Source organism: Sus scrofa, chromosome 10 (genome assembly GCF_000003025.6).
Source record: "Sus scrofa isolate TJ Tabasco breed Duroc chromosome 10, Sscrofa11.1, whole genome shotgun sequence".
In the NCBI taxonomy this organism is placed as follows: domain Eukaryota; kingdom Metazoa; phylum Chordata; class Mammalia; order Artiodactyla; family Suidae; genus Sus; species Sus scrofa.
In genome coordinates, this window is record NC_010452.4 from 54,864,602 (window position 1) to 54,888,743 (window position 24,142).

At 36.5% G+C, this 24,142-nt stretch overlaps 1 protein-coding gene and 1 long non-coding RNA gene across 2 annotated transcripts in view; one reads left to right on the forward strand and one right to left on the reverse strand.

Annotated features, from left to right (window-relative positions):
* The window catches only part of MALRD1 (MAM and LDL receptor class A domain containing 1), a 598,238-nt gene that overhangs the window by 81,796 nt on the left and 492,300 nt on the right, over positions 1-24,142 (reverse strand). The window contains 2 exon segments of the mRNA XM_021064964.1: positions 16,008-16,074; positions 22,965-23,090. Coding sequence (XP_020920623.1) covers positions 16,008-16,074; positions 22,965-23,090 — 193 coding nt within the window.
* On the forward strand, positions 4,667-23,155 carry LOC110255701. The gene is made up of 2 exons (XR_002336393.1): positions 4,667-8,023; positions 22,914-23,155. It is a non-coding gene; the product is annotated as an uncharacterized LOC110255701 (long non-coding RNA).

Here is a 24,142-nt window from a genome sequence, read left to right on the forward strand (position 1 = left end):
GCAGGTTCGATCCGTGGCCTCGCTCAGTGGGTTAAGGATCCGGCGTTGCCATCAGCTGTGGTGTAGGTCGAAGACGCAGCTTGGATCCCGCGTTGCTGTGGCTGTGGCATAGGCCAGTGGCTACAGCTCCGATTAGACCCCTAGTCTGGGAACCTCCATATGCTGCAGGAGCAGCCCTAGAAAAGGCAAAAAAAAAAAAAAAAAAAAAAGTGAATGTACTTAATACTACTTATCACTACACTTAAAAATGATTAAAAAGTTATATATATTATATCACAATAAAACAATGAAAAATATATTCATAACTAATATTTCTCAAATCCTAAAAATGTTTGGAATATATATCTTCTTTTGAAATGAAAAAAGACTTTAGCACATAAAACCCTCTGAACTCTCTCTTTCCTCTTAATGTTATTCATTTCCTGATTTTAGTTCTGACTTTTTAAAACAAATTTTAAAAAGGGTATTATTTTTAACATGGAAACAACCCAGATGTCCATCAACAGGTGATTGGATTAGGAAGATGTGGTATATATACACAATGGAATCTACTCAGCCATAAAAAGAGTGAAACAATGCCATTTGTAAGAACATGGATGGAACTAGAGACTCTCATATTGAGTGAAGTAAGTCAGAAAGAGAAAGACAAATACCATGTGATATCACCTATATCTGGAATCTAACATACAGCACAAATGAACCTTTCCACAGAAAAGAAAATCATGGACTTGGAGAATAGACGTGTGGTTGCCTAAGGGGAGGGGGAGGGAGTGGGGTGGTTGGGAGGTTGGGATTAACAGATACAAACTATTGCCTTTGGAATGGATTAGCAATGAGATCCTGCTGTGTAGCACTGAGAACTATGTCTAGTCATTTATGATGGAGCATGATAATATGAGAAAAAAGAATGTATACATGTATGTGTAACTGTGTCCCTGTGCTGTACAGTAGGAAAAAAAACTGTATTGGGAAAATAACAGTAAAAAAAAATTAAAAAAAAAAAAGGAAAAAAAGAAAAACTTGTTCTCAAAGGAAAAAAACAAAGAGTATTGTTTTTAGAGTTAATAGTTAATAAACTTAGAGAAGGATTTGCCAAGATCATTAATCACCAATGTTTTGTGCATCCACAATTTCCCTTTGGAATAAAGTTTTCCCTTTGTTTAAGTACTTCACAAGGAATTATTATTATTATTTTGTATTGGAAAGTCCATGGGTAGTAAATATTCCTAATCTCCATATGACTAACAATGTTCTTATTTCATTCTCATGCCTTATTTTAAATAGTTTACCAGGACATGGAATTCTAGTTTGACAATTATATTCCTTCAGCATTTTTTCCCTATTGTCATCTGATATCCTTACTACTGAGAAAAATCCACAGTCAGTTTAATTGCTAAAACTTCATAAGCACTTTTATCTTTTCTTATAAATGCTTTTAAAATATTCTCTTTCGTAATGTATACATGTAAGGATAACTTGATCCCCTTGCTGTACAGTGGGAAAAAAAAAATTCTCTTTCCTTTGATATCCTGCAATTTTTTTATGATGCATTAAAGGGTGGATTTTAGTTTTTTGCTTTGTTTTGAACATTTGTGTAGCACTCTATGTGCTAAATTTGAAATCATGATTTTACTCAAAGACATTCTCTGTATCTTTATTCTTTCAATATTGTTTTTTAATATGCTATTTTTCTACCTTTATAGAAACCATAGTGGCATATATTGAAGCTTATTAATCTAGGTTCATATATCAGAACTATCCTTTCATATTTTTTAGTCTTTTGTCTTTCTGCATTGTACTTAATTTGTTAATAATACCTTCCAACTCACTAATTCTCTCTTCAACTGTGTTCAAGTTAGAATTGGATTTCATTTTTTTAAAATATTTATTATACCGCATGTTCATTGCAGCACTATTCACAATAGCCAGGACATGGAAACAACCCAAATGTCCATCCACAGATGATTGGATTCGGAAGAGGTGGTATATATACACAATGGAATACTCCTCAGCCATAAAAAAGAATGACATAATGCCATTTGCAGCAACATGGATGGAACTAGAGAATCTCATACTGAGTGAAATGAGCCAGAAAGACAAAGACAAATACCATATGATATCACTTATAACTGGAATCTAATATCCAGCACAAATGAACATCTCCTCAGAAAAGAAACTCATGGGCTTGGAGAAGAGACTTGTGGCTGCCTGATGGGAGGGGGAGGGAGTGGGAGGGATCGGGAGCTTGGGCTTATCAGATACAACTTAGAATAGATTTACAAGGAGATCCTGCTGAATAGCATTGAGAACTTTGTCTAGATACTCATATTGCAACAGAAGAAAGGGTGGGGGAAAAATGTAATTGTAATGTATACATGTAAGGATAACCTGACCCCCTTGCTGTACAGTGGGAAAATAAAAATAAAAAAAATTAAAAATAAAATAAAATATTTATTATAGTAGATTTACAATGTTCTGTCAATTTCTGCTGTATAGCAAAGTGACCCAGTTATATATTCTTTTTCTCACATTAATTTCTATCATGTCCTATCACAAGTGATTGGAGATAGTTTCCTGTGCTCTACAGCAGGACCTTATTGCTTATCTATTCTAAAAGTAATATTTCACATCTATTTCACCCCAAACTTCCAGTCCATCCCATTCACTCCCCCTCCCCCTTCAAAACTACAAGTCTGTTATCTATGTCCATGAGATTTGGGTTTTATTTTAAATTTCCATGACTAGTTTTCAGTCCAGTTTTTCTTGAATAATAGTTGCCTTTTACTTGAAAAAATCTTTTGCTTTTTCATGAATGGGATTTCTTCCTTTAGTTTTTGAGGATTTTTACCATATACCTATTTAAAATTTATTTTTAAAATTTATTTTAAAATGTTTTTAAAAATTTCACCAGAGTATATTTCCCATTTGTTGATTTTGCTTACTGTCTCTCTAATCATTAGATTTTCTTATTGCCTTAGAGTGTTATTACGTGAGCTCTTCTTGAGTTGGAGTTCTTGCTCATGATTCTCCTCTAATAATGATTTTAGGTTACTTTTCATAGGTTGCTCTTCATTCTCCAGTCAAGTCTCATTGTTTCAAGGCTCCTGTGCTGTCATGATACCAGAGATCTCAAATATATAGTTCTTACTCCCACAGTACCAATTGCAAAGCAATCTGTGCTCTTTGGTATGACAGGCATTCAACTTTTATCAAAGGGGCAGAGCAAAGCTACAATTGCAATTTTCTTTCATACTAACTTCATGAGTTCAGAATCTTGCTTCACCCCTAATTTCATGTTGAAAGTATTTGTGGTGCTGATTCTTCTACAGGGGTCAAATGTCCAGACAATTTTGCCTTTTTTATAGTCCTTTTTACTTGGCTCTCAACAAATAAGTCTCTGGAATCAAACATTTCTTAATAAATGTTTATACCTTGCATACCTTTTTTACAGCATATTATTTTTTCATAGCTGTGAAGTCATGTTTGAGGACCCTAGGTTCCCAATCTGCAGATGAGTTCTTTGGAAGAAACATCTGGGCTCCTAGCCCATCTCTATTCTCTCTTCATTAACAAAAACAAAACAAAACACACAACAAAAACAAAACCCCCAGAACAAAAAAGCAAAAAAAAAAAGCCCCCCCAAAACAAAAAACCTCCCCCCTCCAAAACCCCCAAACAACCCTGAAAAACTATTAAGCTTATGCATTGCAAAAGCATGGTTTTAGAATAATTTTAAAAAATCCATTTTGTCTTCATGGTTTTTAAATTTTCCATATATAAATAAAAATCCCAGTAGGTCTCATGACTTTCCTGCTCACTTTAAGTAAGTCAATAATGTGATGGTCACTTTAAGTGACAAGAGCCAGCCTCCTCTTAGTGATTTGAATGCTCAATCTTAGGTAATAATCAAAACTCCAGACTTGTATTTCTCCCACTCCTTTAACAGGGGCCAGCATTAGCAGGGCTCCCCCACTTGAGAATAGGTGAGGTGGCCTTTTCTTTCTTCCTCAGCTCCTCCTCTCCCAGCTACTTCTGTTCCACCCAGCATTGGAGTTTGGGGAAAGCAAAGGGAAAGCAGATAAAGAATATTCTTACTTGAGTCGTTCTTCCAGTTTTCTGGGCCTGACAAGTGTTTAAAGACTGAATTTTTCAGAAAGCTGTTTTACTTTTACTTTGGGGTCCCCTCAACTTCTGGCAAACCACCTTGAGGAGACCTATTTCAGAACCACGAGGCTGACATTACTAACATGAGCAGAGTATTCTGTCTCCAGGATTTGTATACTGTTGACCTACTTCTAGGAGGAGGCATGCAGTTGTTTTCCAAAGCCCCTGCTACCACTTCACTCTGCCCTGCCATTGTAGGCCAAGAGTCACCACCACCAACCACCACTTTTACTTTGTCATGTACGTGACAAACATCAGTCCATGAGCTCTTTAATGACAAGAAACATTCTAGTGTTTTCTGAAAAGTCTCTTAGAGCCAATTTCACCGTGCTTTGCCTTGAGCGATGGAGTGGGATTCAGGATGGCCAAGAAACCTTCATAAATCCACTCCCATAAAACTCCTCCCACAACGCTTTTATTTTTATTTTTAATTTTTAGGGCAGCATGTGTGGCATATGGAGGTTCCCAGGCTAGGGGTCCAATCAGAGCTGCAGCTGCTGGCCGACAGCCACACCAGAGCTGAGCCACATCTGTGACCTACACCACAGCTCATGGTAATGCTGAGCGAGGCCAGAGGTCGCATCCACGTCCTCCTCATGGTTACGAGTCAGATTCGTACCGCTGAGCTATAAAGGGAACTCCTTTAAAACTTTCAATAGCCTCAGTGTTGCAGAAGGTAACTTAAAAAATCACAATACCTTAACACCTTGATACTTTTACTGATCTTTACTCCTTAATCTAAACTTCTACGAAATATCCTGTCACAGTCCATTTCTTAGGAAAATGAGGTAGATGTGGAAATTGTTAGATGGGGCTTCTGGTTAAATCCTTTTTTCTCCTTCTGTACTGATTCCTTTCTTTCTTTCTCTCTCTTTGCTTCCTTCCTCTTTCCCTCCTTCCTTCCTTCTTTTTTTTTTTTTTTTGAGTTGTCCTGTTATGGTGGAGCAGCAGGTCCAGAACATAAAAGTCAGGAGAAGCACAGATTTAGTTTTGGGATCTTTGAACCAGTGAAACAATGCCAGTAGTTATTTATCTTCAGAATTTTTATTATTAAAAATAATTTTTTTCTTAGGCTTTTAAGTCACTGTAGCCAGATCTGTATTACTAGAAGCTGGATGGGCTTGCTAATGGATACAAAATTAAAAACTTTAAAAAAATTTGTAAGATCACTCTTCTGCGACCTTAAAAATTTACCAAGGTTAAAAAATTTGCCAAGGTCACTTCTTTCTATCCCCTAATCCGTGGCCAGGAAGACGCACTGCTATGCATTACATCCTCCTCTGTATTCCCTGGTTGGCTTTCTGTTGGGGTCAGCCAGTGGGAGACAGGGTTGGCATTTGGAGGCAGAGATAAGAGAGAATTTGGGTATGTTTGTTTCATCTGTCTGTTTTCCTCCAGCTTCTCTGCCAGGGCCTGCTTCCCCAACTACCACTCCTGCTGTGAGGCCCCTCCCCACAGTTCCAGCTCCCCCCAGGAACTGGGCTTCATGACCTATTCCTTGTCCCCACAATTTAGATTTTCTACTGTTGCTAGACATCTGGAGTCTCGGCATACCTTGCCATCCCTTTAACCTTGTCTATATCTTCACTAAAGTAAGTATTCTAGAAAGTGTTGTTATTTCAGCCAATCTGGGCTGAACTGCCTTTTCTGATAGGTTCCTAATTCTGCTATATAATTCTTCAGTAGTCTAGTAGTAGTGTGGTCTAGTCAAGGTCAATCTTCTAAGTTCATTCTTCCTTCTGTTACACCTCAGAATATTTCCTATACTTGAACTGAATAAATGACTAATTAAATTTTATATATCGTGATGTTTTACCATAAAAAACAAAACAAACAAACAAACAAAAAACCTAAGCAAAATCCTTGTCATCATAGATATATATTTGTTTCCTTGGGTGATTTATCCTAGTGAAAAAATATACCATAAAAAGAATACATTATATATCATCTCTCAACATATACCTTTTTATGTATATTACTTGTATTCCCTCCACATCGGTAAAACCATGACCAATATAAAAAGATAATGCATTCTAATTTGCATTGCTAGTGAGAAAATTTTTATAATATGAATTTTAATTTCAACAAAATGGAAAAGAATAATACATGTAGAAGCTCATTTCCTATGTTGAAGTCTTTATTCAATCTAAACACATTCTCATTCTGACACCCTAACAAGAACAGTGTTTTTCAGTTTTATCTACCAAATAAAAAATGTAATTACTAGAAAATATTCTTATTCCAAAATTAGAATTCTCCATATATATTCAGAAAGCATGCCCCTTTAGTCCTCTACATTGTCAGACAGTGATGACACTAAAACGAAAACTTTGCTGGGAAGTGATCTTAAATTTTTTCATTTGATCAATTCAAAAGGGATGTATTTCTCTTTAGTCAATACCAAAATGCCTATTCTTGCCTTTTATCTTCTTTCCTTGCTGCTTCTGTGGTATTTATTCCAATGCTTTCATGTGATCAGTCATTGCCCACATAGAGTGAAAAGGCAAGAACTTCTACCAACACTGTCACACTTTCTATAAAACTATTTTCTGTATTGTTTGCTCCTTTTTCTAGTGTTCATATATCTGACTCTCAGAATTCTTTATTTTTCAATACATAATAAACAGAAGGATAAATGGACCTACAGATTTACAGCTTATATAAAAATCTAGCCACTAATTCTGAGTAGTCATAATTTAATCCTAAACTTGGAGACATAAACAATTTCCGTTACTTCCTTCTTCCCCCTGGTGAAAATAAGGAAAATAAACAAAGTCTTTCTCTGATGAATACAAAAGGATGCCCTACATCTTAGAAGTTACAGATGGGCGGCAGATTAGGGCCACAGCAAACATAAACTAGGGCTTTCAGAGGATAAGAAAAGTCCCACGGCGGTTTCAAAATTAAAATGCACCGAACTACTTAGATCTGTCAACATTTCACTAGGAAGAGGGATAAGTTCAAAAAGTTCTACCTCATTTGCTAGATTTTGCTTCTGTAAGGCAGAGATCAGCCACCTAGCAACAGCACAAAAGATTCCACTCTGACATAGTTAAACTCATGCTGGGTGAGCAGGAAGAAAAGCTATGTAGGATCAGGGCAGAGCTGGATGGCCTGCAGTTCCAGTGCCACTGGGGAGCCTGGTTTGGGAAATAGGGACATTCAGTCTGAGGAATGACTTTTTGTCAGCATTCTTCAAAGCGCAGGTCTCTGAGCGCCTCTGCTGGGCTCCCTCTCCCCCATTCAGCAGAGTGCATCGAACACAAACACACACACATCACGCACAGCAAAGAAAGAAAAGATGTCATTCCCCATTAACGGCCACCCCCAAGAAAGCTCAGCTGTGCACACGCTAGGAAAACTGTTCAAGTAAAGGCTGCGTCGATCAAGAAGATACACTGTCCCCTGCAGCTATTTGGAGGCCAGTGAAGCAGTGAGGTTTTTCAAGTCCCCGCTCCTTATAATATGGACAGCTATCTCTTGTTCTCTCTTTCAAAGCCAGTCCCTTGGCATGAGATCTTGCCCCAGAAATAACCTACCACTTTTCTTCCAGGAGAAGAGAATTATCTACTTAACAGTCAGGTCATACCAGAGACTTTGGAAAATATCTGGATCACAAATCCTTGTCAGCAAGGACCAGTGAACGGAATCTGGGCCATGTTTTTCCTTGGAGGATGCCCTCCCTGAATGAGTCAACGGGTCATTCAAGAGGCACTTCCATCAAATCGTCCAAGCAATGCCGTTTTTAGCTGTGCAATTTTGCGGCTGGCATGGAAAGACTAAGAGCAATTGGACACTTACGTGTACAAACACAACATGAGGTCCTCTTTCTGGGAAGGGGTCGGAGAAAGAAAATCAGGTACTACTGTGCTTTTGATTTGCATGACTCTCTGGGCAAAAGGACTGAGAAGACACCAGCTCGGGATGGGGGTGGGGCGGGGGAGGCAGAGAGGGAGGCTCGGGAGAGAGATAATTTGCTTCGTGTTCAAGAGCATTCCTGGTTTGCCTGGCTTGTCTGACTCTGCACGAGGCAGAAAGTGTGTAATGCTTTCTGACAACAGGGGAGGAAGATGCAGGGACAAACACGTTTCATCTCAGAGACGTGGTTAAAGGCGGCCAGTGGACGCTGCCTTTTACAGTTAAGAGATGTTACGATTTTGAAAATATTGTTACCGTGTTCAAGATCTTTTTGGAAAAACGCACTTCTAAGCTACAAAAGCCATTCTTCTTAAAATGAAAAGGCAGAAAGTAAAATGTGAAATTGCCCTTTCCCCCAGCGCCAGTCTCCTTTGGAAGGTCCTTTGTCACTCTGAATACTTTGATCTACATGCTGCGATGGATCCTTGTTTTGCATCTTCGTATACACACATTCACACACTTTCTCCCCCCCTCCATAGGATTTTAAGATGCATTATGGTTTTGGAAATTGCACATTTCACCTAATAACACCAATACTTTTCTATGTCAGGATTTATATTTCCATTAAAACATTATTATATAATATCCCATTACGCTGTTTTGAACATTAAAATTTGTTTTCAAAATAGTACTGCAAAATGCTAAAATCAACACATTTATCTACATATTTCTTGTTAACGTGTCAGTAGGCTAGATTCCTAGACTTGAGGTGGCGCAGTTTAAAATCCTTGAATAGATATGGCCACATTGTCTTTCCTAAAAGTTTCTTTTCCTAAGGGCTGCCTTACTTAGCTTTCTAAACAAACAGGTTATATTCCAATCGTCTACCTAAAAGAGGGTCAAAGGTTCGTGATCCTCACAAACAGTAGCTATTACTAGACTTTTTGTTACTTTGATAGGTTAAGTAAAGATTTCAAAGGTTTAACTTTGCACTTATTTAGATCTGAACTTTTTCAGATATGTGCTGACCATTTATATTCCTTCTGCAAACAATCTTTGTCTATCATTTATTGCATGATTTTTATTGCCTAAGGGAACACTGTATATATTACAGCTAATCTCCATCTATAGTATATGGTGTTTGTCTTTCTTGGGGCCTCACAAGGTGTTTTAAAGAACACTTGTTTATGGTGTCTTTTACCATTATTGGAGCTTTATGTCTCTTTAGGAATCACCCATGTGGTCAAATTTCCAAACCTGTTCCTCTTTTTTTTTTTTTTTTTTTGGCTGCTACTAAGCTTAAAAATGACTTTCGTTCTTCAAGATTTTAAAATACTCCTGTACTGAGTATGGCATCACCAGATGTGAACTATTATGTACAAGATGGATAAACAAAATCCTACTGTACAGCACAGGGAATTATAGTCAATATCCCTGTGGTAAAACATAATGGAAAAGAATACGAAAAAGAATATATATATGTGTGTATAACTGAGTCACTTTGCTGTACAGCAGAAATTAATACAATGTTGTAAATCAACTGCACCGCAATACAATTAACAAAATTAAAATTAAATAAATTTGTAAACATATTCCCTTACTGCATATTTTCTCTAAGAATTTTTATAAATTTCCCTTATTTATACATTTAATAAATCTGGGATTAATTTCTTGGGTATAATGTTAATAATATTCTATATTTTAAATAAATGGCTAACCCACAGTCTATTTGTCAGTTTCTGCCCCAGATCCACAATATTTATAACCATGACTTCATAGCAAGCTTTTGTATCAACTATAGTAAATACCGATCTTTAATTTTGTCTTTAAATATTATATTTATTTTTCCTATGTGATAACTAAGATCCGTTGGTCTATTTCAAAAACAAAAGTCTAAAACACCAAACATTTCCTTTGTTAATTGTCATTTGTACACTATTGAATATTGATAATTCTTAAAAGAAGTTCATTTACTTTTTCCTTATCAGGTCTTTGAGTATCTTTCATTTGAACCTTTAGTTTTCTTCATGTGGACCTTAAACATTTACTGCCAAAGGTTGGTTTGTATGTATTAGAATGACGCTGCTATTTCAGAATGGAGCTCTTTTCTAATTATCTGGTTCCATTGTTGTCCCTACTGGTGAAAAGGAAATTTACTTAGTCTGGCTATTTATCTTGTATCCATCTACTTTGTTGAACCCTTTTTATCATGCTAATAGTGTCACAGTTGATGTGCTTGAATTTCCGAGGCTACGAATATCTTCAACAATATTTGTATTTCTTCTTTTACATATGTTTGACTCTGACTTCTTTTTGCTTGTTCCCTTGGCTAAAATCACTTGAGCAAATAGAATAATCTCAGTGGCAGCAAACACTTTTTTTTCCTGTCTTTAAGAGAAAATAATTTCAGTTTTTTTTTAAATGGATATACACATTTAAACTTTTGGAAAAGAGGGACTACTTAAAATTTCTACTATGTCATTCAATATACTCAACTTTAATATACTTTCTTGGCCCAGTTTTGGCAATTAATATTTTCCCATAGAATTGTCTCTTCCCTGTGCTGGATATGAAGAGATTACAACTCCATAGCCTCTTAAGCTTACTACGACAAAGATACCTAAATACCCTCCTCTTTAAGTTGACGTCTTGAAACTTTGAAATAATTTTCATTTACAAAACATTCAAGTGTTATTATAAATATATTTGTTAGTCCTTAGCACTTCAGTACTATGTTTGAAAAAGTAACAACAGAGGCCACGATCTTAAATTTTGATAATTTGTTCTGTATTTTACCAGTAAAGAACTATTGTTGGTTGCTATGGAGATAATTTCAATGACATTAAGTAAGAAATTAGCAGATTACTAGTGCTTTCCACTTGAAGACATTTTACAGAGTGTTCTCAAGTAGATAAAACAATTATGAATTCCACATTTCAGAAGTCATTCAATAAGGCTTTCCTTTTTTTGGTGTGTGTGTTGGGGGTGGGGGGGCTGTGCTGGTGGCGTGAGGAAGTTCCTGGGTCAGGTATTGAATCTGCACCACAGCAGCAGCCTGAACTGCTGTAGTGACAACGCTGGATCCTTAACCCGCTGTGCCACAGGAGAACTCCAGAAGCTCTTTTCAATTCATAGCTCTACCATGGCAGAGAATGTTGGTTTCTCAGTGAATGTTCGTTTTCTCCTCCTCCTTAGCAAAAGGTTAAGTAATTTATCCAAAGTCATGGAGTTAGTAAGTGACGTATGGAGTTCATACCCAAACCCAGGTTTACCTGGTTTTAAGGTCCTACTCCTGTCCTCTTTTGCATGCTACATGCAAGATATGCCTCATATGCATGTGGGTTCTGAGAAAGAGAATGGAAGTTCTACACGAGTTGGCACATAAAAGAAAAATCTGGAGTTTTTCAGGTAGTCAAGGTAAAAAAGGGTAACAGAGGCAAAAAGAAACAACATGGACCCTCAAAAGAAAAGAAATGCGGAGTGTGTCAATAGCAAACATCCAAACACAAATAAAGTGATGTTCTAGATTTCTTCATTTGATTCAAATCTATACTCATAGAATCTTGTAATCATAAAATCGTGAGACACAGAGTCAAATCTCCAAAGATGCAAAAAACACCACCGTCACTAACCTAGGAGACAGACACTGGCCCCTTTCTTGCTCTTTGGCTCTGGGAAAATTACTTAATTTCCCAAAGTCTCCTTTCATTACCTGCTCAGTTAGACACAATATCATCTACCCTGTAGGTTTATGTGAAGGCCAAAGACAGGTCAAACACTTAAGAGGTGCCAGATGTGTGACAATAACACACGTCAGAGTTTTAACATTTGAATCATAGGAAAGAAAAGCCATACATTAGTTCTAGCAATGATAACTACATATTTTTACTTTTTTTTAGCTTGCCCCAGGGAACACCTGGCGCACACATGGCTCCAGGGACAGTCCTTAACTGCTTCACATTCTAATTGACTCTGTTGTTTGGATGTATCATAGTTTATTCAACCATCCTCCTATATGTGGGTGTTTAGGTTGCTTCTAATATTTTCAAATTTTAAAAACGCTTATAGCGAGTAACCTTGTGGACATGTATTCTCATAATGTTGGAGTTGTTCTGACAGTATAAATTCTGGAAGTAGAATTGTTAGGTTTGAAAAATAAATGAATATGTAGTTTTGTTATATATTATTCATTTCCATTAAAATTATACTGGTTTGCACCTCTACCAGCAAAGTGATCTTTTCTTCACATTTTTACCAAGAGAATATGCTGTTCATCAGAGAAGTGGGAAATAGCATCCTAGTATGGTTTTAATTTGTCTTTATCTCATGAATGAAGTTGATTTTTTTCATCTTTTTAAGCATCAGTTTATATATTTTAAACCTAATCATTGTCCATTTTTTAAAATATGGTATTTGGGCTTTCCCTATCTTTTAAAATAGTTAAGTATTAGAAATATTTATCATTTTTCCAAGATATATGATACAAGCATTTTCTCTCAGATTACCATGTGTTTTTCATGTTGCATATGGTATTTTCTTGTGCCATGCAAAAGATTCTTTTTATCTTATTTTCATCCTATTTATTTTTCATTTTATTTGCCAAGTCTTTTCTTCTTACCTTTTATTTCAGTTCTTCTTTTGGATATAGTGCTTGTTTGAAATTAAATATATATGAAATATAAATAAGTAATATTTATATAATAAAAATACGTACAAAATAAATACATATAGTAAAATTCTATATATGCATATAGTTCTATATATATTTTTAATTTGATGCTGCTTTCTACTTTTTTCTTTTAGCCTGGTTCACCTGATTTCCTTTTTTTCTTACTTTCTTATAACCTCTTTCCTTCCATATTAATTTGGAATTGATATTACTCTGCTCATTCTGTTTTTCTAACATACTGGTGTATTGAAATAATATAGTGATCAAGTCTCCTTAGGTGATGGATAATTTACCTCTTTTGGCTCATGATTTGCTTCGTCAGCCTTCGAAAATGCCAAGTGTTGGTATTTACTCAAGTATTGGAAAACTATGGATCACCTAGTACTTTCTACTCTTATGAATAATTATGAGCTCCCAGCAACCCAAATTGCCTTATGAAGTCTTTCTCCTCTAGGATTACAGGTAAAACCTGAAGGACCTTTCTCAGGGACACTTGGACCCCAAGAGGAAACCCAAAGGCTTTTGTGACAGGATTCATCCCCGGGGAACCATGAAATTCTTGTATTCACAAGGGCCTGGATAGAGGTGGGCTTTGATCCTCATACTTACTTCTTTGGGTGACAAAGAAAATGAATTCTTACTCTTAGGGAAGAGAGAATAGGGCTTCCCATAAAGCCAACATCTTTCCACAGTGCCCTATAGTTACTCTAAAACTGTATTCCAAAGCTGTCTTCATTTAACCTTAAATCCAAAAATGAATACCTGTATGTGACAAATGAACTGGACACTAAATTTAACTGGCAATGAATCTGACACTAAGTGCAATTACAAATAATTTTACATTATTATTTGGCATTTCAGTGAGTCATCTTATGCTTTTTTAAAAAAATCACTCAATGAATTTTATCACATTTATCGTTGTACAACAATCATCGCAACCCAATTTTATAGCATTTCCATGCCAAACCATGTTATGCTTAAAAAAAGGAATTGTGCAAAGATAAGTGAGAGGATGGGTGTTGTAAGGTATTGTGAAACAATATATTTAAGAATCAAACAACCATTAGTAGGATTAATGGGGCTAATTAAATGATGACAAGCCCATATATTAAATACTGTATACTATGCAACATAAAAGAGTGACCTACTAATACAGACGGCCAGCATTCCCATAAAGTCTTTTATGTGTCAGGCTCTGTGTGGAGTGTCTTCCATATGTTAACCCCTTTAAGTCTCACAACCACTCTGTGAGGTAAGTCCTGTCATGTTCTCCGTTATACCAAAGAAGCTGGAAAACAGTCGTCTGAAGGGATTTACCCACTACTACACAGCCAGTAAGTGGTCAATCTAGAGTCATGTTTACTGATGGGGAAGAACAGCATGATATTTCATGAAAAGATTTAATGCAAAAACAACACAGTACAAAGTGCATTGTAAAGCATAATTCACATTTTTGTATGCGTGTGCTTATGTGTGCAGTTGTTTGTGATTATAAGCCATACTACCCACGTATTAGATTTAGGTGTTGGGATTTCTACTTTTTACCTCATATGCCACTTTATGTTTGTCAACAAATTTATGACAATACGCATAGTTTTTTGCAGTTCACAGTTTTAAAGAAACAAAAATATGAAAAGACTACCATATTATAAAATGAAAAAAAAATTTCAAAGGTGATTTTTTTTTTTACTCCTACATAGTAGACAGCACTTACTCCAGAGAGTTGATTATAGTTATTTAGCTATTTATAAAGCATTCTTTACTATCAAAAGTAATGTATTAAAATATCTGACTGGCTTTCTGCTTAGTGGATTCCATTATACATTTTGCTGCATTAACTTCCTTTCTTTAGCAGCTCTCTCTCATTTGTCTTGTCATATTTTCTCCCTCCATTAGAGTGTCCTCACTTGAGAGAAACAAGTTTCATACATTACCATCTGGATTTCAAGTTTTAAAGTTTATTTACGCACAAGAAGATGTGGCCAAGAACGCAAAACTCTGCTTGCTCAGCTGAGGCTAACTACAGTCGGGAGCTTTCTTGTCTAACCATCACAGTTAGAGAGGACAACAATTAGGACTGCCTTACTATAAACAGCTGACACTAAATAACTGTACCCACTCAGCTGACATTCAATAACTATTCAATATGCCATCATTCTCAGTTTCTTTGAGGAATTTTTAGGAATTAATACAACATACCCTGTAGTTCCATCAGGTTTAGTCTGTGGTAAGTTAATTTCCATGGAAACTGATGCAGGGAAAGGATAATTCTGCTTAGATGATGTGAGATAAATCATGTAGTGATTTGAGATCCAGACACTCTGAGAAACCCATTAATATTTCCATTTCAACAATGGAAATGATATTTCATCATAGTTTCATATTTCATCGTGAAATATATTTCATTATAAAATTTCAGCATTATATTTCATCATAAAAAGGTTTGTTATTGTTTTAATTGGTAGAGGTTTTGTTATTTTAGGGATAAACAACTTTTCCTAAAATAGGAACGTTGTCTCAGAAGGAGAGAAGAATTTAGACAACTATTAATCAGCGTTTTCCAGATACTTCGGTTTGCTGTGTTATGACCTAAGTATCAGCCTGCAATCATTTTTCTAATAAGCAAAGTAATGTATCCACTGGTCTGCTAGATTAAAATGTCATAAACACAAATACAATGGAATGTGCATCATTTCCTTTGGAACTTATGAAATTGTTCTGCAAAATCCCCTAAAGGGCGAGAGAAAAAAATAAACCCAAGCAATCTTCGATACGCAATATAATTCCTAGAAGAAATCGCAAGGATTGTTTTTGCTTTATTTTTGCTTTAAGTATGCAAATATATTCCTTATCTGTACCTTAACTTTAGCTCCTCATAAACAGCCACTGAATAAACCAGAGAAAGGTTTTATTTATGAGTTATTTTTATTCCTTTCTTGCTGGAAAAGAAAACCATGGAATTTGAGATAAAAAGGGAGGTAGAAACTATAGCACTAAGTTTGTCTGAGCTTGGATGATACCATATAAAATGTTTTTATAACCTGATATAAATATTATAGACAAGGAATAATAAGTATTATTAAAGCTATATATCCCATACAATGCAAAATGTTGAGACATAAAATCATGTGAAATAATTGATACTTTTCTAAAATATAGTCACATCTTCCTTTCCTTTATTCAGACAGATAAGTGTAAATCGTGCCATTATTCACTATTTTTACCTTAATAGCCACACATTCACTGATGTTCTATTATACCAGCCTCAAGTAAGATGACTAATATACATGTTAAAAAAAAATGCAGTGTTTCTTACCGACACATAGGACCATTTTTCTCCACTGTGCAAGTCCCACCATTTCTGCAGTACCCTCTTGGACACTCTAAAAAGAAACATCACAAAAACCACAGTTAATTATAAATATTACTAGGAAGAAGGAGGACATATTACTGCTAGTCATTGCCTTTATCTAATCGTGGAGAATAAATTTCTTCCTAGTGGCCAAAAGCACAAGAATTCTTTTCGCCTCCCTTCCTGTACCTCCCAAATTTCTTCAGTGCTCTCTCCCATCCTGGACGAATTCATTTTCTTTATGTGCACAGTGCTTGATCATAAGAGGAGTTTTTTCTCCTGTGGATTAGGTACAATCTACTTATTTAAGAAATGTCTGCATGACACACTGGTGAGTACACTGAAATTTTTTCTTTACTGAGACATTTCTTCAGTTCCACACAGCAGTCAGTCTACCATGGCAGACAAACGCTGTGCATGGGTGACTGTCATTGTGATAAAATGTCACTCATGTACACTTTCTTGTCCTACCTCCACGTCTGTGACAGATGTCAGCACAGCTCAAATTGATCCTCATTGCCCTGGCCCTGCTCGTTTTGCTGCTCGTATCATTCCCAAGTTCTAGGTTGGCATGAACATTTATTTTCAAAGGTGGTTTGTATTTAGGTTAAAAAGAAGCTAAAGAGTTCCTGTTGTGGCACAGTGGAAACGAATCTGACTAGTATCCATGAGGATGCAGGTTCGATCTCTAGCCTCACTCAGTGGGTTAAGGATCCAGTGTTGCCATGAGCTGTGGTGTAGGTCACAGTCGCAGCTTGGATCCCGTGTTGCTGTGGCTGTGATGTAGGCTGGCAGCTATAGTTCTGATTTGACCCCTAGCCTGGGAACTTCCATATCCCACAGGTGTGGCCCTAAAAAGCAAAATAAATAAATAAATAAAAATAAAAATAAATTAAAAATAAAAAAAATAAAAAGAAGCTAAATATTTTCAGATAGTTATGGCTGTAGAAGTGGTTAGGGATTTTAGCTCTTCCTCAAGCTTCCCTTTACCCTGTATTCTTGTATTGTCAGGGTGCAATCCTGATCCATGAAGACCTCTCAATTTCTCTGCTCCCTTGATTCCCAAGTTTCTCTTCTTGGCTTTTTAACACCTCTTTTCTTGCAGGAGACCCTTCTTCCCTGGTTGGGCTATCATAACTCCAATACATGATGGAAACCTCCACTGCCTTTAATTTGTAATTCTACACATCTATTTTGAGCCCCCATTCAATGTCTGCCACTCAGCCTGGCACTGAATATGTATGGAGAAATAACACAGAAAGCATACGTGGCTGTTAAGGCTGCAGGCACTGGAGCCAGACCTCCTGAGTTGAAATCTCAGCTCAATTTATTAGCTGTGTAAAGGAGAATAAGGTAGTTAATCTCTCTGTGCCTCAGGTTTTTCTCTGTCAAACAGGGTTAAAATAGTGCCTGTCTCAGAGGGTTGTTGAGAATGTTAGAAGAACACAGGCTCAGGGTGTGCGTTTAAGAGAAGTTGATCTAAAAAAGATACAGGCATAGTCTCTGTTCTCAGCGAACTTCTGGCTGCATGGAGGATGCAAAACAGCGACAAAGGGATTAAAATACAGCATTAAAATTAGTCTAATTTTGGATGAATGTCACAAGGGTGAGAGGAAGACCAAGGAAAGCACAGAAGTCAGATCTGGGGAATGAGGAAAATCTTTTATGGAAAAGCTTTTACAGAAAAAGCTTTTATTTGGGAAGGGTTGTGTATGTGTGTGTGTGTGCATGCACGTGTGTGTGTGTGTGTGTGTGTAAAGATAAGCCTAAAGACACAGGTGCTTGAGAAGAGAGTGTGGTGTGTTTGAGGAAACTGAGGGAGGTTCAGCCTGGTTGGACTGTTGATAATCTGAAGAGGTATAGGACAAGGTCAGAGATCCACAGGGACCAGATCATCTGAGGAGTATAAAGTTTATCCTAGGAGACAGGATTTGAAGAAGTGACGTGGTATGCTTGGTGCTGTAGAAAGACAATTTGGGCTACAGGGTTTACAGTCAAGAGAAGGGCCAAGACTAAAATTTGGGAGCACAGTTAAGAGTCTTTAAGAGCCCAGTAGCAATCCAGGAATGTCTGAATGAGAGGGATGGGATGGGAGTATTCAGACTTGTGGGGATGTATGAGATGTTTCAGTGCTGAGGTAGAAACATCTGGGTGATCACTTGGGAAAGTCAGTGATGCTGTTCAGACTTCTGTCTGGGCTAATGGCTAACTGGTGGCTTGATTCATTGAGCTGGGGAGTTTATGGGTAAGGAAGATTTAAAGACAATGATGATGCTGTGTTTTAGGTATCTAAGGGACATCCAAATAGAAGTATATGGTGGATAGCGTCTGTAGTTCTGAGGCCCAGATGAAATATAAGTTAGATATATGGATTTGAGGCATCAGATTCTGCTTTCCAGATATCATCATTTTTCAAGCTTCCTTCTCAAAACATTTTGAGATCATTGTGTTAGGTGTCATGGGGCCAAACAGATACAGCCCCTGTCTTTATAGGAGTAGACTAACCTAGCAGAGAGAGAGAGAAATTATTTACTTGGGCAGAAGAAGGATGAGGGCTATGAGGCATTGCTACAAAAGTGAAGAACAAAAACAGAAATTGTATGTAGGCAATATCCACTGAAGGAAAACTTGGGGAATGAAGCATCTAGAGAGAATCAGATTGTCAAACCAGTCAGAAGAGGATGGAGAGAGGAACATGGTAAGAGGGTTGCATTTGGGGAACAAACTTGAAATATACCATGTTTTTGGTATCCTTTTTATTTCAAAAGTTTTCAGTGTTTTGCTTTCCCAGGGTATATTTCCCATCTTGTCTTCCCCAAATCCTCTCCCCCTCTTTAACTTTGAGAGAGAAGTGCAGTGATGGACAGGAATGTAAAGAGCTACACTCCTCAGGCATTGGGGGCGGGGGGGGGGGGGCTCAGCTGAACAGAGCAGATGCGAAACTTCCTTCATAAACAAAACCTTAGCTAGTCTGCCTGAAAGTAGCCCATCACTATGATAAAGCATAAATAGTCACACCTTGTTAGATTAACTGTAAAATGGTTATTTTTAGTCTAAAGTACAATTTTAATCTTCCTCAAATAAGACTTTTGTTTTTTTGAAATACCAGAAGAGGGTCTGATACTGCTCGGCATCAAAATACACACAGCTGCACATTTTTTTTCTGGGGTCATTAAAACTGGCTTTGATGCTTGCTTTACATCAGAATGCTTCCGTGGGAATCCAAATATGTATCTTCTCCCATGGGATGGTGAAGCATAGTAGAAAGAACACAGGCATCATCTGGAATAGAGAGTGAATCCTGGTATTTGGGTGGACAGAAGGCTTGCAGATTATCTCTGCGAGAGGTTTTTCTAGGTTTCTGCCTTAGACCCAGGTTCTTGAACCAGAAGATGGAAAGACACAGTCCAAATATTTTCATCCTTAATTTACTCAACACAGCTTACAGCAGAGAGGAAATGGAAAGGGGAGAGACATGGATACACTAGTTTAGTGTGAAGAGACGAAATACTTTCAGTAGATAAATAAATAGTAGGGACCTAGAAGTCCATAAGGGCCATGTTAGAATTAGCACTATTAACACCTGACTCCCTTATAGCCTCTTGAGTTGGTTATTACGACCATGTGTCTGAAAGACAACACAACTCACAACTGACCACATGGAAATATCATTATGGAAAGGATTCATGTTCAGTCCCCCTCTGGTACATTACTCTGGACAAGCAGGAGAATGCATATAAGCCGGACAAGTGATAAGAGCAAAAACAAAAGTAACTTTTAAGCTTAAATGTAAATAATTTGCAACTAGGCAAATACACATATATACATACATATTTTATATATACATTTTGTGTGTGTGTGTATATATATAATTTGTATATATATATATATGTATAGTTTTCCTTCTCAGTTGTATGGAGACTGGTGAAATGATGGCTATTTCATGGTGGATTGTTGGGAGGACTGATAATCATGTGACTCCTGGCCTTCTCTCTGTGCTACCTGGCTTAGTTAATGAGTTATACATTGTCATTAGGCTAGACGCTTTAGGGATAAGGTTCTTTATGTCCAAAGTGAGGATGACACTTTTTATAGGGCTGCTGGGAGGATAAAATTATTTATAATGTTTTATACCAGTAAATGATATGTATAAAGTATTAAATGATTATTTTCATCCCTCTCTTTATATCTGGGGGTTCTTTGGGCTTACCATGAAACCTAATTTCTATTTCCATTGCTCTCTCCAAATTCCCCTCTTCCTTTATTTTCCCTCTTCTGTCATCATGATCACCATCTCAACTGCTGCTGACTGAAGACGTGCTCTATGTCAGAGACTGTCCCATTTCATCCTCAACGCATTATGTGGTAGATCCTGTACTTACTCTCTTTTTACAGAGAAAGCAACGGACTTACTATATAATTTGCTCAAGTGCATACCAAGGGAGCAGCAGAGACTGAACTAAATTCTGGTCCTCTAACTTCAGAGCCTGTTAATCTAAAAATGTGAAATGATTTGCTATTTAGTTCAGAATTTCTATCACCTCTTACATTTCTTGATATTATGGGATCATAGAACCTTTTGAATTGTATGGTATTTACACCCTGTCATGGATTAAATATACATGTATACGACAAACTGCACATAGTTTCGGAATCTCTGGATTATAAATTCACCAGAAGTTTGCGCAACAAATCAAATTCCTAGCGGGCAGACTGTTTTCTTTATCATGAAATCCCAGCACAGGGACTATAGGAGGGATTAACTATATTTCAGAAACTTGACATAGCTTCACAGTACTTGTAATGAGAAGTTTTTGTATCATGGTTTGATTTGGTTTTCAAAATCTTCTGAAACTTTATTAAGCTTTATTATTGTTATTCACATATTAAATTAATACCATCTCCTCCTATAATTTTACATTTTAGGTCCTTTCCCCAACTACTCTTCCAACAGATGATTATTATCATCATAACTTCGCCCTAACATGAATGTTAACCTCTGCTACTGAAGGTGACAGGAAAAAGACATTCACTCTAAATTAAGTCATATATATTCCGTTCAATAATTTTCTGTTGCATAAGCAACCCAAACTTGAAAATAATACATCTCTCTAATGTAACCTGGGAACAGACAGGACTCGTTGAAATATACTTAACTTGCAGCACTCATGCAGTACCTGAGCTTGATGCTTTTGTTAAAGACTTAAACCTTGAATTGAAGGGAGACCAGATGCTCGCCATCTGTTGCATGGTCACTGGGAGGATTATTGGATGCTGTAAAGACCAGGCTCATAAAAGTCTATGAAATGCTGACCTTCAGAGAAGATGGTGTTTGGGAAGAAACAGGAAGGTGTAATATGCACGGATACATTTTAGGATGAGACTTAAAGGCATTCGTAAAAACAGGACCATTGACTTTATCATATTGGACTGACAAACTAAAAAGCACAGAAAATATAGAGTACAAATAAAGTAATACAGATTTTATTTCTGGAAGCTGTTTCACTAGTTCTTTATTTCACTCTAACCCAAAAGTTGTAGCAATAGGACGTTTACTTTGTAGAGGAACTATTACCATGGCTCTCTCCAAATTCTGCTGGTGAGTGACTGAAACGATGGACAATGCACATGTACCTACATCACACCTACACATTGGCTCTCATGCCGTAGGAATGACAGGTCTTCTGTTTTTCTGACTGTATTTCTAAAGGCAGAGGATGCCAAAGCAGACAAGGAACTGTGACACGTTACAATGCACTTACTCTTATGTAAGACTACCCCGAGGAAAATCTCACTTTTATGGAAATAAATTTGGGTCCTGGACATAAGTGCTGTGTCTTAATAGTTTCAAAGGATGGAATTATCTCATTAATATTTTTCTAACTCTCTGAAGAGAGTAAGAGTAGTCCCTTTTCGGTATCTAATCTGATGTAGAAGCATGCCTGGTAGAGAAATAATGCCAAAGAAAATTCACGTTTGTGTATTTTATAGGATCAATTTGCTTACTTCTTGATCTCCCTTTGTACTCACAAAATTCAATGCTATACAAGTACTCATGTTTAGCAGCATAAAAAAGTAAGATATTTTTGCACTATGATTTGATAATTATCATGCTTTTGCTTTTTTCACTTATCTCAGAGTGGTCTTCTGTCTTGAAAGATACAAAGAATATATTCTTTACCAGTTTTAATATGAAATATCTCCAATTTATTTAGAAAATATGATTGAATATATCTTTTTTCACCAATTTATACTACCTTTTAGTTGTGACATTTACATGGCCTCTATCTTTTATTTTACATATCTCCTGCATGAAATAAAAATTCAATTCCTCTGGAGAGATGTTAACAATGGACGCAATAAATTAGAGAACATGAAAGCAGTTTGGATAAAAGCATAATCACAAAACACTTGATCAGGTTTTTATAAATGTTCTGGGGTCAGAAGAAAGAAAAACATTTAAAAGTTAGTCTGAAGTTTAATAAATTGACTTTTAAACATGACTAGATCATGCAAAATAGGGAACTCTTGTGAAGAAGTAAGAAAAATTACAATTTAAAAAATTAATAACGTATTAGATTTTGCTGTGGTTTCCTTATTATCAGAACCAGCAATTTGCATAGAAGAGATTATTTAACTACTAATAATCTTAATTTATATTATATTAAATTAAAATTAAGTGTTCTATTTTTATTTCATGAGCATTGTTAATACAGCATAAGCATGAGTTCATTATACACACATACTTTTTTAAATGTAGCCAATTAATGTTAATATTCTTCCTCTGTCCCAAATCAATAACAGTAATTCAATGATTCCATGCTTGCCATTATTTAGAATTTTGACTTTTAATATTTTTATTGTGTGTAGGTTAAGTTACTGACTTATACTGCAAAGAATGCTTTAATGGATATACAGTACCTAAGCAGCTGGACTCATCAAGCTGGAAATCCATGCAGTCAACCAAGCCATCACAGCGCCGGTGAACTGGGACACAGCTATTAGAAGAGGTACACATCAAAGCTCCATCAGAGCAGCTCTCGTTGGCTGAAAAAAAGAACAATAATTATCACCTTTTAAAAAATGAATTTCTTCTAATAAAATAATAAGAGTTTATTGTTTTACCCCTTATTTTCCTAGCTCTATATTTAAACTATTTATGAGTTCTTGATGAAGACAAGTTGGTGAAATTGAAATTTATTAAATTAAAAATTTCTTCAAAAACCTTTGTCATCAGAATCATCTCCCAGTTGTACTTGATGTAGCATTATACATGTATGTATATATATATATATATATATATCATGCTTTGGGAGTTCCCCGGTGGCTCAGCAGGTTGGGGACCTGGTGTTGTCAGTGCGGCAGCTCAGGTACTGCCATGGTACAGGTTCAGCCCCTTGTGTACCTCCCCCTTGCTCTCTTCTCTTCTGAATTACAGCTTCCTGTAAGGCAGGGGGTGGTTCTAGACTTCATTTACAGGTTAGGGCTGAACCAGAATCCTTCATTCCAAGCTGGTGTCATGCACCTCTAGTCTGTTGTTTGCTTCAGAACCTGGAAACCAGCAGGCCTGCTTCCACTCTGGTTTGGTCCAGGCCTATACTGATCATGTCGCTGAGTTTTTTATGAGATATTGCTTCTATCCAGCATTGCTGTGTGTTTGGCGTAGAGGGACTGTGTCAAAGCATAAAACTACTGCATCATCTTGTCAGGAATTCTGGATAGATTTCAAAGGCACTCAATGATAATGGTACTGATTGTTCCTGTTCCTTTGAGTCCTAGGATTCTACAGAGATATGTGGAAGGCAGCAGTGAACGGCCAGGGCTTTCTGGTGCTTATCCCAAGTTCAACAAGAATGGCTCTGCTTTTTTCTGATTTACCCAATGGTTTCATATACCATATCTTATTTGAATATTTTAACAAACCTGTTGCCAAAATTTTTTAAAATATCGATTGGGTAAGTCATATATACTAGAGTAAGTTCAAACTTTTCAAGCTAAACAAATAATTTAGAAAATTCAGGAATAAATATCCCTAAATGTATGAGTCTGGAACAGATTTTGTCAGTTATGCCACAATTTTTTTTTTTTTTAATTTTTGT